Below are 10,915 nucleotides of genomic sequence, written 5' to 3'. Positions count from 1 at the left end.
AAAAAAAAAAAAAAAAAAAACCATGGTGCCCTACCCTCATAAAGGAGTTCTCCTTCTTCTTAACTCTTTTAAAATGTGGTTTGTCCCTCTCTTTTGACATATAACATTTTCTACTTTGTAGTGATTGTGTACCCGCTTGTACACGTTTTACCTCCTTTCTGAGGCTAGAGACTCCTTGGTGCCCAGTGGTGTTTTATACGTAATAGGTGCTCAGTAGATGTTGCATGCATCCGTGATTAGTCCCCTGGTCACAAACTGTTGTGCTTTTTCCTAGTACTCCACCCACCTGCACCTTGCTGAGGACTGTATGAAGCATTACCAAGGCACCGTAGACAAACTCTGCCGAGTGGAGCAGGTAGGACTCTCCTCCTTCTGCCATGGCAAGTTTTTGCCAGGTCCATTTACCCAGCAGAATTTTAACATCTGACCTTGAACATCCTGCAGAATCATAGGAAATAGAGACGGGAAGGCCTGCTAGATCGTGCTGTCTCAACTCTGGAGCCAGTGCGGTTCCACTGTCCATGGTAGGGACTAGATTGGTCTGGAATGCTGTGCCGTTTGGATTTTGCATGCCTATTTTGAAAGGCTCTATTTTCCCTGGAATGCCTGAAGAAAGATGTGTGGGGTTCTGAGCCCTACATTGACAGGGCTGGCAGAATTTTATATTCTGAATGTATTCTACTCTTGCCATGGCCAGGCCAGCTTTGGAGACCTTGAGCCTGACAGAGGGTAGAGCAGTAGCAGTCAGAAATTTGCTCGAAGCATCCCTGATCACAGTTAGGATTGTAAACTGAAAATTTGGGGTTGGAGTTCTGTCTCTGTCACTGATTATTTGATGTGTCTGTTTCTTTGTGTTTCATTTTTTTCATCTGCAAAAGGGAAATCAGCGCTGACATTTTGTAAGGTTGTCTTGTGGAGTCACTAATCCTGGCTTAGATTCATCCTAATTCTTTAAGTGTTACAACATTATAAAACCATGGTTCAACTTCTAAGTGAAGAAAGTTAAAAGATTCTGAAGCCAGCTGGGCGCGGTGGCTCACGCCTGTAATCCCAGCACTTTGGGAGGCCGAGATGGGCGGATCACAAGGTCAGGAGTTCAAGACCAGCTTGGGCAACACAGTGAAACCCCATCTCTACTAAAAATACAAAAATTAGTTGGGCGTGGTAGTGAGCGCCTGTAATCCCAGCGACTTGGGGGGCTGAGGCAGGAGAATTGCTTGAACCGGGAGGTGGCGGTTGCAGTGAGCAGAAATTGCGCCACTGCACTCCAGCCTGGGTGACAGAACGAGACTCCATCTCAAAAATAATAATAAGATTCCGAAGCCTCAGCTTGGCCTCTTTTCATAGAAGAAAAAAATTCAGGATCTCAGTGTGAAGCTAAGATTTCAGTCCTCTGGTTTGATGTGACAGGCTCAGCTTAAGCCCTGTCCTGTATCATTGAATATTTTATAAGGGGAAGCAGCCCTGCTAAAATCCATCAATTTTACAGGGGATTATAGCAAACACAAGGTGTCCTCTCAAAAAGAACCTGACCATCTAGAAAATGGGTCATACCTAAATCAGTAAAAATGCAGCTTGGGATTAATTTTGGAAGTTTACAGATTTTCAGAAGTGATCAAAAGTATGGTTGAAGTAGTTGCATTATTAAAATCATGTCCTGCTAGTCAATGTCTGTTGAGGCTGGTGGTAGGACTGAAAGGTGAAGGGGCCTGTGAGAGGTGTCCTGCCTTCCCGGGACACAGACTGGAGAGAGACTATGAACTCGAGATCAGAATTTGTATGGACTCTTGGGGTCTTGAGAGAAAAAAGGAGAGCCTTCAGGCAACCTCCTGAGAGCCACGAAGGAAGCTGCAGCTGAGTCCTGGTTGGCTGAGACCAGCGTGCTGCCTTCTCTGGATCTGAGTCTCACCTGCATCATGAAGTGGGGTCAGAAGCTTGTGTTCACTTCACTGTTTCACTTCTAGTTTTTTCAGCTCTTATCTTCCCCTTCATCTCCTGGGGTTTGGATTTGCTGGTTTGGGGGCTTTTTTTTCCCCCTTTCTCACACATGAAACATGGTAGAAAGATTAAAAACAGGTTAAAACCCTGGAGCAGTTCAAACTCAAAAAGCATGTGCTTCAGTGAGAGGGGAAGCAGAGTGGAAAGAATCTGCCCATGCGGAGGCATCCTAAAATCCCAGCACTTTTTACGGGAGGAAAGCACATCCCTTTAAGCCCTGCTCCCTCACAGGGCCTTGTACCTCTAGAGAGCCTACCAAGATTTAGTCGTTTTTTTTTCTTTCTTTCTTTCTTTCTTTCTTTCTTTTTTTTTTTTTTTTATGAGCCAGGGTCTTGCTCTGTCACCCAGGCTAGAGTACAGTGGTGCAATCATAGCTCACTGCAGCCTTGAACTCCTGGGCTTAAGCCATCCTCCTGCCTCAGCCTCCTGAGTAGCTGGGACTACAGGCATGCGCCACCATGCCTGGCTAATTTTTTTTTATTTTTGGTAGAGATGAGGTCTCCACTGTGTTGCCCAGGCTGGGCTCAAAACTCCTGGGCTCAAAAGATCCTCCCACCTCAGCCTTCCAAAGTGCTGGGATTACAGGCATGCGCCACCACCCCCAGCCAGGATTGAGTCTTTATCTGAGAAGCTGGCACAAGTACACTGGCACTCACCTACAGTGAACAGCCTACTTTAAAACAAGATGGGAAATCATTGTGGTTTCTGTTGGGTAAGTGGCACTCAGGGCTTTTATCTACCCTCACTGATGCCGTGGGAGACAGTGCTGATCCCACTCCTGCTAACTACACAGTACATTATGAGAATAGAAGCACCTGTTTTAAGACCTTCCCCAACCAAGCTGTCAGTTCTAGACATTTGTGGATCCTGAATTTCCTAAGAGCGACCATCCCTCCACACTGTCACCAGAGAGATGGTGCCAATGAGATATGTTGTCCATAGGACCTGGCCATGGGCACAGATGCTGAGGGAGAGAAGATCAAGGACCCTATGCGAGCCATCGTCCCCATTCTGCTGGACGCCAATGTCAGCACTTACGACAAAATCCGCATCATCCTTCTCTACATCTTTTTGAAGAATGGTAGGGCTGTGGGACCTAGAGAAAGGCACAGGCCCTGTCTTGGGGAAACTGAGACAGCTGAGAAAGAGGAAACAAAGTAGAGAAGTCATTTAAAAGATACGGACTGGAGAAGGGAAAGAAGATCCCAGGGGCCCTTTTTGTTTGGTGAAATACAGTGTAGTCAGATCATTGCAGCTAGAGGCTGAATGTCCCCCGGTCATTGTAGAGTTAATAAATGGTATGGAGTAGATGGAAGAGGACAGGGCTGGGGAGGGAGGGAAAGCTGCTTGGCCTCGTGGCCAGTTTACCAGAGTTCTGCCCACCAGGTATTTTTAACTTGTATCACATTGGTAATCTCTGCCTTTAAAGAACTGACTTTTACCCAGTTCAATCACAGTTGCCCAGGAATGTCCAAAAGATAGATAATAAAACTCTCATCCAATTTGACTTGACTCAGGGTGCGGGTGGGCAGGGGTTACTGAGAAGCCAGGGGGCAGATGGAAACACAGACTGTGAGGAGCAGCTGCTGATGGTCCTCACTCAGGCAGAGTGGCTGGAGGGGAATCGGGATCCTCATGTTGTCCTCACCGACAGTGAGGCTGATGAGTTAGAGGAGCAATGTCCACTAACCCTGAGAGGAGAAGGGCCACCATCCAGCCTGTCCCATTGGGTGCATGGGGGCTGTGTGTGGTGATCGGGTGTCTTGTGCCCTCAGGCATCACAGAGGAAAACCTGAACAAACTGATCCAGCACGCCCAGATTCCCCCAGAGGACAGTGAGATCATCACCAACATGGCTCACCTCGGTGTGCCCATCGTCACCGATGTAAGAGGCCAGCTCAGGTTCTGGGGGGAGGCGGGGGGGAGCTGGCAGATCTGTCTGCTTCTGCTCTCTGACTGACGTACAGCATCCTCTGATACACACTCGTACGTCAAGAGAGAGAGAGACACGGAATCAGAAGGATAAAGGTGTAAAGCTATATATAAACTAGAGGCACAAAGCCAAGAACTAGACCTGAACAGCAGTGAGTCATTCACAGTCGTGAAAGCTGAGCTGTCTTGGAACCAAACCATAATAGGGGTCCCCGCCGTTTTATCTGTCTTGTCTCAGGGTCCATCTGGCCTCACCTTGGGACAGCTTAGCCTCAGCGTCCCCTGTGAAGATGAGAATATGATGCTTAGAGCTAGCAGTTTGGCCACCTTTGAGTCTACTGCACTGGGTTGGTTCAGAGCCAAGTCAGGGCAGGTTATCTGGGAGGCCTGGACTGTGTGATGTGCTCTAGAAGAGGTGGGGTGAAGCCTCCAGGACCCTTGCAGAGGACTCTGCCATGAGCCTTGTATGTCGCAGCCACACTGTGTGCTTGTCTTCTATAGGCACAGCACTAACAAAGCTAGGGTTGCAAATATTCTCCCTCTGGAATCTTATAAACAAAACTGTTCCAGTGCCACCAGACCATAGCCCTGTAACTAGCAGGAGTTTGGCATTTTTAAACCCTTGCTCACAAGAGGGATGAAAATGAGAATGGAGATGTGCATTCATTCAGTACAACCGTGCTGCCGAAATCCAGTACGGCATGCTCCAAGTAGTATGCCCTCCTCTAACAGGCAGCAAACTACTTTTTCAACTGCCTGGAGTTTTTTTTTTTCTAGTGGCACTTACATACTTGACCTATGTTTGCCATTTTTTATGACTTTTTTTTTTTTTTTGAGAGAGAGTCTCACTCTGTCGCCCAGGCTAGTGTACAGTGGTGAGATCTTGGCTCACTGCAACTTCTGCCTCCCAGGTTCAAGCAATTCTCCTGCTTTGGCCTCCTGAGTAGCTGGGATTACAGGTGCACGCCACCATGCCTGGCTAATTTTTGTATTTTTAGTAGAGACAAGGTTTCGCTGTGTTTGCCAGGCTGGTCTTGAACTCCTGACCTCAGGTGATCCGCCCACCTCAGCCTCCCAAAGTACTGGGATTACGTGTGTGAGCCACCACACCCGGCCTTTTTATGACTTTAAAGAACAAGTTTGCTCCAGGTTCCCAAAAGGGCACATTTTGGGCTATTCCAAGGAAAACCATCCCCCCCATTACTCTTTGCCATTGCTGCCTCTGGGGTCCTTCAGAGAATTTCTAGAGAGTAGCAGAGGTCACCTAGGGCCCAAGTGGCCCTGACTCAGGTTCTCACCTGGTGTGTGTGTGCATGCAGTCCACACTGCGTCGCCGGAGCAAGCCGGAGCGGAAGGAGCGCATCAGCGAGCAGACCTACCAGCTCTCACGGTGGACTCCTATTATCAAGGACATCATGGAGGTCAGTACTGGGGCGTGGGGAGGAAGAACCAGGCCCAGGGCCTTCGGACTGTCGGCCTGGATGCTTCCAGCTTCACTTGCTGTGAGGTGCCACTGACTTCACGGGTGCTGCCTCCACTTGAGGATTCCCATCCAGGCCTCCTTCAGCCCTCATGGCGCCCCTTACCCTGCGGGTTTATGAAGAGCTGACAGACTGTGAAGCACAGCCCCAGATCTATTTGTCGTTATGTCTTGGAGGACTCAGCTCCTATAACAGAGACCCCTCTAGGGTGCTGCATCCAGTGGGGCCCAGGTGCATCTCAAAGGTCAGATGAGTGACATTGTATCTCCACACAGGTGGCTCAGCACACCTCCCCAGTGCAGCCCTGCCTGCCCTGCCCTGCCCTCCTCCTGTTGCTCCCTACCTGAGCCTCCACACACAGCAAATCAGACTCTGCTCCTCTGGCCAAAGCAGCCCCTTGCCTGGCATGTTCTCACCCTTCCACTTCCCTTCCCAGATCCTGCTTTCCATCAAAGCCCCTCTTGAATCTCACCATTTCCATCTGCTGCCCCATCTGTCTGAGCACTTAGCACATGGAGGCCTCCCCTGGACTCCTTAGTGCACATGTGCCACTCGGTGCCTCGGGTCGCCTTTTCGTTTGTTGGTCCTGTCCCCTCAGCTGCTGTGTCGTCTGCACAGAGCCTCTAGTGCAGCAGGTTTTTGCAGTTGTTGGCTGGAAGGTGTATAAGGTGGTGGCCACCACTGTAGCCCTGTGGGGTCACTCCCTTCTCTCCTTGTAGCGGGAAGAGACCCTGCATAGAATCCCGCACCACTGGATCTTTCCAACTTGATTGGTGAACAAAACTAGGGTCTAGAGAATGAAGGGGTTTTTCTCGGGATCCCTTAGTTAATTCCTGGCAGCCCAGGTATTCCTATTTAATTGGACATTAATATAAAGGAATTTTAAATATATAGAGTGAGTCAGCTCCCATTTTTAAAATCCACAAACTAAAAGGATGGGTGAACATGAAACATCTAGAAACCAATTATATCTCTTTGCTTGTTGGGATAGCCAACCCCTCTGTCTCATTCCCTCCTTTGTTCTCTGCTCCCTTTTGCTCCCCCCTCCTCTCCAGTCCCCTAAAGAGACATGTGTAGGCTTCATGTGGGAGCTGTAAGGAAGAGTGTGGATTTCTAGGCAGCAGGAGGTAGATGGTGAGAGTCCACCCACCAGATAATTAGACACTTGAAAAACGGAGTGGGTAAGACTCCTTTGTGCAGGAGAGACTGCTTGTGCCTGGTTTCTACAAGGCTGATGGCAAGTATCAGGGATTTATTGGACAGAATGCATCATTTATAAAACCTCACATCGATTATGAAAGTGAATAAACTGGAAGAGAAGCAAGAAAAAACTTCTCTTAAAAAGCAGGCTATCTCAGTGTAGCAGACAGTTACAAAGCATCTGCTATAACTGAGCCCTGTGCTAGGCACCTCTGGCCGCAGGGAAGGGAGCTCTGGTTGCTGTAAACCTGGCCATGGCTTTGCCAAGTGACATGTTCTCCAGATCATCTGGCCTTGGTTCCCGTCAGCATTTTTCAGACAGATGGCAAGCTAATATCTGTCTCTTTTCCTTCTAGGACACTATTGAGGACAAACTTGACACCAAGCACTACCCTTATATCTCTACCCGATCCTCTGCCTCCTTCAGTACGACCGCCGTCAGGTAGGTAAAAATCCCTGAGCAAGGACAGCGGGGCCAGCTCTGGTTGGATGTCAGCTCTGCAGCAGTCCCACTGTGTGGCTATGTGATCTGCCAGAACCCTCTCGCTGCTGCTCCCCACAGCTGCAGCGTGGGCCAGGTCTGCACAGTGGCCCCACGGCCCTTCCCCCTCCAGCATCCTGTTCCTCTCTGATTCATCCCTCACACCTCCCTCCCTTACTCCGCATCAGCCATGCCAGCTTCCTCACACTTCTCGAACAGTCAGGCCCACGTCTGCCTCAGGACCACTGCACTTGCTTTTCCCTCTGCCTGAAATTATCTGTCCCCAGATATATCTGCATGGGTTGGACACGGTAGCTCACACGTGTAATCCCAGAACTTTGGGAGGCCAAGGCGGTTGAATCACTTGAGGTCAGGCATTTGAGACCAGCCTGGCCAACATGGTGAAACCCCATCTCTACTAAAAATACAAAAATTAGCTGGGCATGGTGACTCACACCTGTAGTCCCAGCTACTCAGGAGGCTGAGGTAGGAGAATTGCCTAAACCCGGGAGGCAGAGGTTGCAGTGAGCCAAGATTGCATCACTGCACTCCAGTCTGGGTGACAGAACAAGACTCCGTCTCAAACAGACAAACAAAAGATACGTCTGCATGGCTTGCCACTTATCTCTTTTGGTCTTTAATCAAGCGTTACCTTCTCCAATCTTGCCTCACCACCTTGTTTAAAATTGCAGTGCATCAGCGTTCATAGCTTTACTCCTGCAGTCCAAGTGTGGAGCAGCCCACATGTGACGAGTGGGTAACACACGTGGTCTCTCCACACAGTGGCTCCTGAGAACAGTGAGGGCTGAGCACACACTCGGGATGGTAGAGTTATCAGCTCGAGAGGGCAACCCTGGCACTGCAGCTGTGCCACTCCTGGCACCCCAGGATGTGCACGTCTCTGTCCCTCCTCTCCTGCTTTCCCCGCCTGTCTTCTCTCTTGCGTCTCCTCTCTCTGTGTTCACTTTTGGCCTCAGCTGGGCCAGAGGCCTGTGGCGGCCTCTGTGTCATTGTGCAGCCCTTCTCATGGCAGCAGAGGCAAAACGAAAATTGCCAAACATGGCATAAAATACAAAATCCCCAGTAGCGCCACAGTCAGGCTGGGTGATGAGAATGGGATGTCAAATGATTGCACAAGGAACGAAAGCGACAGTGAGATTCTCTGTTGGCCCAAATGGTGCCCCAGGCTTCTTCCTGGTTTGGAAAGTGACTGTAAGGCTGTCATGAGTCAGGAAGAAAGGTGATGCATTGCAGTGGCCAGAAAGGACTTGCTCCTTTCATCTCATTTTTCTCATTTTCTTAACCTGGGAACAACCCATTTGTTCCTATTTCTCAGTCAAAGGTAAAGGCTATTGAAGGAAACCCGGGGACCGAGGGAGGCCCCTCTGGGAGCAGCCCCACCACTGAAGTACTCTTCTTGCCTGGCTTTGCCGCGATTTCCAGAAGGCAGCTCAGGGATGGAGAAGCCTCCCCAGTGGTGCCTGGACAGGGTTCCAGGGCTTCCCTGTGCTTGGCCCTATAGCACAGAGCTCTTCATCAGACCAGGATTTGGGCTCACTTCCTTTTCCCTACCTCCCCATTCAACGACGACCTTTTGGTCAAGGCCTGTGTCTCCTTGGGATGTGGTACTGGGGAGGCCCTGGCCTCCAAGAGGCACTCACTCAGTACATGTTTTCAGGGGATCTGTGTGCCAGCCTGAAGGCAGATCTTAGACTGTCATCACTGCGCACTGACAGCAGAGTGTCCCAGGCAAGCTCAGAGGCATGCATGACTTGGGGTAGATGTCTGCATAAGCCTGTAGCAGGGGGGGTGCTACTGAACTTGACCCAGCAAAACCTCAGAGCTGAACTGATCCTGTCTGTCGCCTGCATGTTTCTAAGAGTGACAAGGTCACAGCAGCACAGGCGTTCATAGTGACTCTTCTCCTGGGAACCAGACCACTTGAAAATTGCATTGCAGTGAAATTCAGCCAACACAAACTAAGCATCTACTCTGTTTGGGGCACAAGTGTACAGAGCTAATATGTAAACAAACCACTGGGGTATGAAGCACTAGATGCTGTGAGTGCAGATAAACTGACTGACATATGCGCGCTCTCTCTCTCTCTCTCTCCCCCCCCTCTCCCTCTCTCCCTCTCTCCCTCTCCCTCTCCCTCTCCCTCTCCCTTTCTCTCTCTCTCTCTCTCTCAGCGCCCGCTATGGGCACTGGCATAAGAACAAGGCCCCAGGCGAGTACCGCAGTGGCCCCCGCCTCATCATTTTCATCCTTGGGGGCGTGAGCCTGAATGAGATGCGTTGCGCCTACGAGGTGACCCAGGCCAACGGAAAGTGGGAGGTGCTGATAGGTGAGTGACCATGCTTCCAGCGGAAGGCGCCGCCGCATCGCACCTCAACTCCATTCCACGCTTTGGTGTCGCATTCTGTCATAGACTCCCTTGACCCACAAAACGTAGTCTCTGTGGACAGCAGAAGCTAGAGGCCAAGGGTTCCCTCCTTGGTCTGCCCTGCTGCGTCTCTCAGTGGAAGGCAGCCTCATGAGGTAGGAAGTGCCTGATCGCAGGGTCTGGCAGACTCAGGCTCAGATTCCTGCTCTGCAAACTGCAAGTGGGGAACCTTGAGCAAGTGGCTCGAGCTCTCTAACCATTTCCTTACTCAACAAAACGGGATCAGTAATACTCACAGCATTGAACTAGGCCCAAGATGAGGTCTGTCAGTTTCCTGGCATTGGCCCCATGCCCAGGCAGAAATGGGCAGTGAATGGCAGTCAGTCGCTGCCTTCTTCACTTGTCAGGTGGAGATGGACGGACAGCTGTGAGCAGGTGCTGCCTGAAACTACTGCCTGACCGCTGGACTCGGCTCAGGACTCCCCCAGCCACCTCCAACCACTTTCTAGCTCTGCCATGCCCTTTCTCGTATTTCCTGTTCATTTTCCAAAATAGAGGAAGCAACTCATAGGAGCTGACTTAACGCAGCAGGAGCTTTTTCTCCTTTTTCTTGCCTTTGGGGGCTTCTATGATGTTTAGGGCTGGAAGAAGATGAATGAGCTAAGAAAAGTCTTGCTTTCTCCAGATGCCTCCCTTTTTGTCCTGTTTTGCACTTAACAAAATGGAGGGAACCCACCAGCCTGGGGGCCCTCTCAACACTGTCTGGCAAGAAGCTGTCATGTTCACTACTCTGGCCGGGCTCTGTTCTCAGTGGAAACAGGCTCACGCTGAGCAGGAAGAGGCCAAGGCTCTTGGCCTCCATTTGGAAAGGGGTATGCGCCTCACCCAGTGGGGAATTATACTCTCCAGGACCAAGGATGGCTTCTCAGGCCACTTACACATGAACTGCTACAGGGAGAGGCCCTGAGCTGCCCCGGCTGGGAGGCATCGCTGACCTTCTGCCATAGGTGCCCACCACTGGTCTTAATCCCAGGCATAGTCATTATCTCAATAACAAGTGGTGGTTTTATACCTCCAATTTGGGGTGAGTAAGTCACAGCACCCCCCCCAAGGTATCCAAGTGAGCAGACTCCATGGACCAGTCCACATGGCTGTTCCTGGGTTTTTCAAGATGGATCTGGGGCTGTCAGCCGCCTCTCTGAGAGCACAATCCAGTGGGGAGACTGTACCTCCCCGCCGCAGCCCTCCAGCTTCCCATGTCAGGTCACCAGCTCTCCACATAACTGTTTTTCCTCCTGTTGTATAGCCCCGGTGAGAAAGCCCTCTGCTCCCTGCTTGCATATGTGTTGCATGAATGTAGGGAGTAATTCTGGAGCTCAAACACAGCTTTTCTGGACAGAAGCTGTCACAGCCAGGCTTTGGGTGTAAATCTTCCCCTTC

At 50.4% G+C, this 10,915-nt stretch overlaps 1 protein-coding gene across 1 annotated transcript in view; it reads left to right on the top strand.

Annotated features, from left to right (window-relative positions):
* STXBP1 (syntaxin binding protein 1) overlaps positions 1–10,915 on the top strand; it is an 86,734-nt gene that overhangs the window by 67,165 nt on the left and 8,654 nt on the right. The window contains exons 13-18 of the mRNA XM_011931343.1: positions 275–355; positions 2,941–3,079; positions 3,774–3,883; positions 5,250–5,351; positions 6,968–7,053; positions 9,282–9,436. Of these exons, the coding sequence (XP_011786733.1) occupies positions 275–355; positions 2,941–3,079; positions 3,774–3,883; positions 5,250–5,351; positions 6,968–7,053; positions 9,282–9,436 (673 nt within the window). The remainder of the gene's footprint in view (positions 1–274; positions 356–2,940; positions 3,080–3,773; positions 3,884–5,249; positions 5,352–6,967; positions 7,054–9,281; positions 9,437–10,915) is intronic.

This window comes from Colobus angolensis, unplaced genomic scaffold (assembly GCF_000951035.1).
Source record: "Colobus angolensis palliatus isolate OR3802 unplaced genomic scaffold, Cang.pa_1.0 Scaffold9, whole genome shotgun sequence".
Classification (NCBI taxonomy): domain Eukaryota; kingdom Metazoa; phylum Chordata; class Mammalia; order Primates; family Cercopithecidae; genus Colobus; species Colobus angolensis.
This window is presented reverse-complemented; position numbering and strand designations above follow the sequence as displayed.